The sequence below is a fragment of the Atta colombica genome, unplaced genomic scaffold, assembly GCF_001594045.1.
Source record: "Atta colombica isolate Treedump-2 unplaced genomic scaffold, Acol1.0 scaffold166, whole genome shotgun sequence".
In the NCBI taxonomy this organism is placed as follows: Eukaryota; Metazoa; Arthropoda; class Insecta; order Hymenoptera; family Formicidae; genus Atta; species Atta colombica.
This window is the reverse complement of record NW_017259257.1, coordinates 1,145,069-1,147,872: the sequence shown is the minus strand read 5'-3', so window position 1 is coordinate 1,147,872 and position 2,804 is coordinate 1,145,069. Positions and strand designations below refer to the sequence as shown.

At 32.8% G+C, this 2,804-nt stretch overlaps 1 protein-coding gene across 1 annotated transcript in view; it reads right to left on the bottom strand.

Annotated features, from left to right (window-relative positions):
* The window catches only part of LOC108686244 (transitional endoplasmic reticulum ATPase TER94), a 6,555-nt gene that overhangs the window by 2,961 nt on the left and 790 nt on the right, over nt 1-2,804 (bottom strand). The window contains exons 2-8 of the mRNA XM_018191444.1: nt 2,114-2,473; nt 1,375-1,567; nt 1,064-1,298; nt 809-942; nt 487-735; nt 233-397; nt 29-151 (exon numbers count right to left, since the gene is read on the bottom strand). Coding sequence (XP_018046933.1) covers nt 29-151; nt 233-397; nt 487-735; nt 809-942; nt 1,064-1,298; nt 1,375-1,567; nt 2,114-2,473 — 1,459 coding nt within the window. The remainder of the gene's footprint in view (nt 1-28; nt 152-232; nt 398-486; nt 736-808; nt 943-1,063; nt 1,299-1,374; nt 1,568-2,113; nt 2,474-2,804) is intronic.

The following is a 2,804-nucleotide window of genomic DNA, read 5'->3' as shown; positions in this document are numbered from 1 at the left end:
ATATATTAAATCTTGTATCTATTTTTACCTGCACCAATTCTTGCAATTCCATTTTAACATTTTGTAAACCTCCAATATCATCCCAGGTGACCGTCGGTACCTCCACAATGGTCTCACGTAGAGCACTCGGACTGCTTTTCGTCATTGCATACTTTAACAAAAGATATTGAGATTTAACAAAAAGATACTTTCATTTAGAAAACGATATGAATAAATACAAGAAATAACCCACCTTGAAGTTTTCCATTGTTACCGCAAGCGAAGATAAGACTTCTGCGTCTATATGGTCGTCTTCCAAGTCTATGAGATCCATTTTTTCACGAATTTGTTGAAGAGCCGCTTCGGAACATAAAGACGCCAAATCGGCACCAACGTGTCCATGAGTTTCTGCTGCAATCTAGTGATATTTTTTTAAATATAATATTATTTTACAGCTATATAAAATGTTAACTATTTTGATCTATTAAAAGTAAAAATAAATGGTACCTCTTCTAAATCGACATCATCAGCAAGCTTCATATTCTTCGTATGGATTCTCAAAATTTCCAATCGGCCAGTAGCATCCGGTATACCAATGTCAATCTCTCTATCGAAACGTCCGAATCGGCGCAATGCCCCATCGATGCTATTCGGTCGATTGGTAGCTGCCATTACAATTACATGGGAGCTTTGCTTCATACCGTCCATCAGTGTCAACAGTTGAGATACAATACGCCTTTCGACTTCACCATGCGTCTATATAAAAAAAAAACATAATTTTTATTTCAAAATGCGATTTATAAAAGATATTAAATTTGACTTGGTGAACCTTTTCACGTTTCGGTGCGATCGCATCAAGTTCATCAATAAATATAATGGCCGGAGAATTTTTCTCGGCTTCCTCGAATGCCTTCCGCAAGTTGCTTTCAGATTCACCAGCCAATTTGCTCATAATTTCAGGACCTGCGTAGAAAGAGGGAAGTCTTTAAATATCTTATGTTCCTCTGCCTCATGTTCCTAATTCATGTTATACATTTTTATTCCTATAATTAAATACTATTTTGCTTGTATTCAGATTGTATACCGTTTATGAGAAAGAAGAATGCTCCGGTCTCGTTTGCTACAGCACGTGCAATGAGAGTTTTTCCTGTACCTGGTGGCCCATATAACAATATACCACGTGGTGGCTTAACGCCGATAGCTTTAAACAAAGATGGATGTCGCAGAGGTAACTCTACCATTTCCTTAATTTGTGCCAACTGCTTACGGACGCCACCGATATCGTCGTAACCTACAGCATTTAATGCTTCTTCTTCCTCCTGTAAATAAATGCTCTTTATTATCTACGTCATTATTGAAGATACTAAAAACATATATAACATATATTTTTCTGACCTCTCGTTTTATCGGATCACCTTCACAATGTATCACTGTATCAGGCGCCACAATGCAAAATGGTCCCGGATCAGTTTCTACAACTTTGAACTCCACAGCTCGCATGCCACCTCGTACAATAAAATTATCATCTTTGTGAATAGGACGATATGCTTCCAGGAAGTATGGTTTTAAATAGACTTCAAATAGATTTCTACAAAAATCGAAAAATACATAATATATTTATATATTTATTTATATATTTATTTTTTTATATTTATACCATCATAAAAATATTACATAATTAAAAGTAAAATGCAAAATTAATTTCAAAAAGATAATACCAATTCATGGTTTTACTGCAATTAGATATTTTCAGTACTTTTTTAAGTCTCATTTTAGAGTTACTGATATTAAGCTTGTAAATTATTATACATATATATCTCAATTTTATTAGAGTGATGTTTGGTTTTATGTGAAAATGACTGATTCAAAAGGTTTATTCTTTTTGGCAATTCATCTTTCTTCTTTTTCTTTTCCTCTAAAGAGAAAAGAAAGAAAGATGAATTAATACAAAAGTCCAGCTAAAAAGAATAGACCTATAATTTGCAGATACCAAATTCGATCCCTTCAATACTCTCAATTTTATAAGATCAATTAAAAAATTGAAGGTTATATTAAATGAAAATAATAGAATGAAATCTACTTTGGATCTATATTTCATTTACGTTCTAAACCTTAGACATAACGTTAAATTTACCCAGCAAGACCATCAACAGTGTCATCCATTGGCAGCACATGAATACGTTTTCCATACTTGACTTCTGGACATGCTTGTACAGAAACGACATCGCTTAGACGTACACGTAAGTTATTTCTAACAACGCGATTCATACGGATTTTCTCATCCGGACAGGTGTCATCTGAAAGTACGATGCACACTGTTTCCTTACGCCTTTTCCCTTTCAGCAATACAGTATCTCCACGAAACAATTGCAACTCGTCCATTTTCGCTTGAGAAAGGGCAACCACGGAATTATCATCGGCAATTGCTTCATCAACCAACAGTCTATTTGGCCTATCCTTCTTACGAAGGATAGCCGTCGCCAAATCTTCACCACTGAAATATAAAACATTAATTATATATCAAATGTAATGATTCTTATATGATACTCCTTTGTTTAATATTTTATAGTAAACACAAATAAATATAACAAAAATTAGAAATAAAAATGTTATCACTAATGAGAATGTACAACTATAAAATTTTTTAGACAAATGAGATAACTATAATTTAAAAAAAGAAACCAATTTTTTAAATTTAACAAATAAATTAAAAAATAAAGGATGACATTCTTTTAATATTTTTTGAAGGAAACAACTGTAACCGCTATTCTATATCCTATACAAAAATCTTTAAAATTATTTTTCTTATTAATTTACTACAAAGT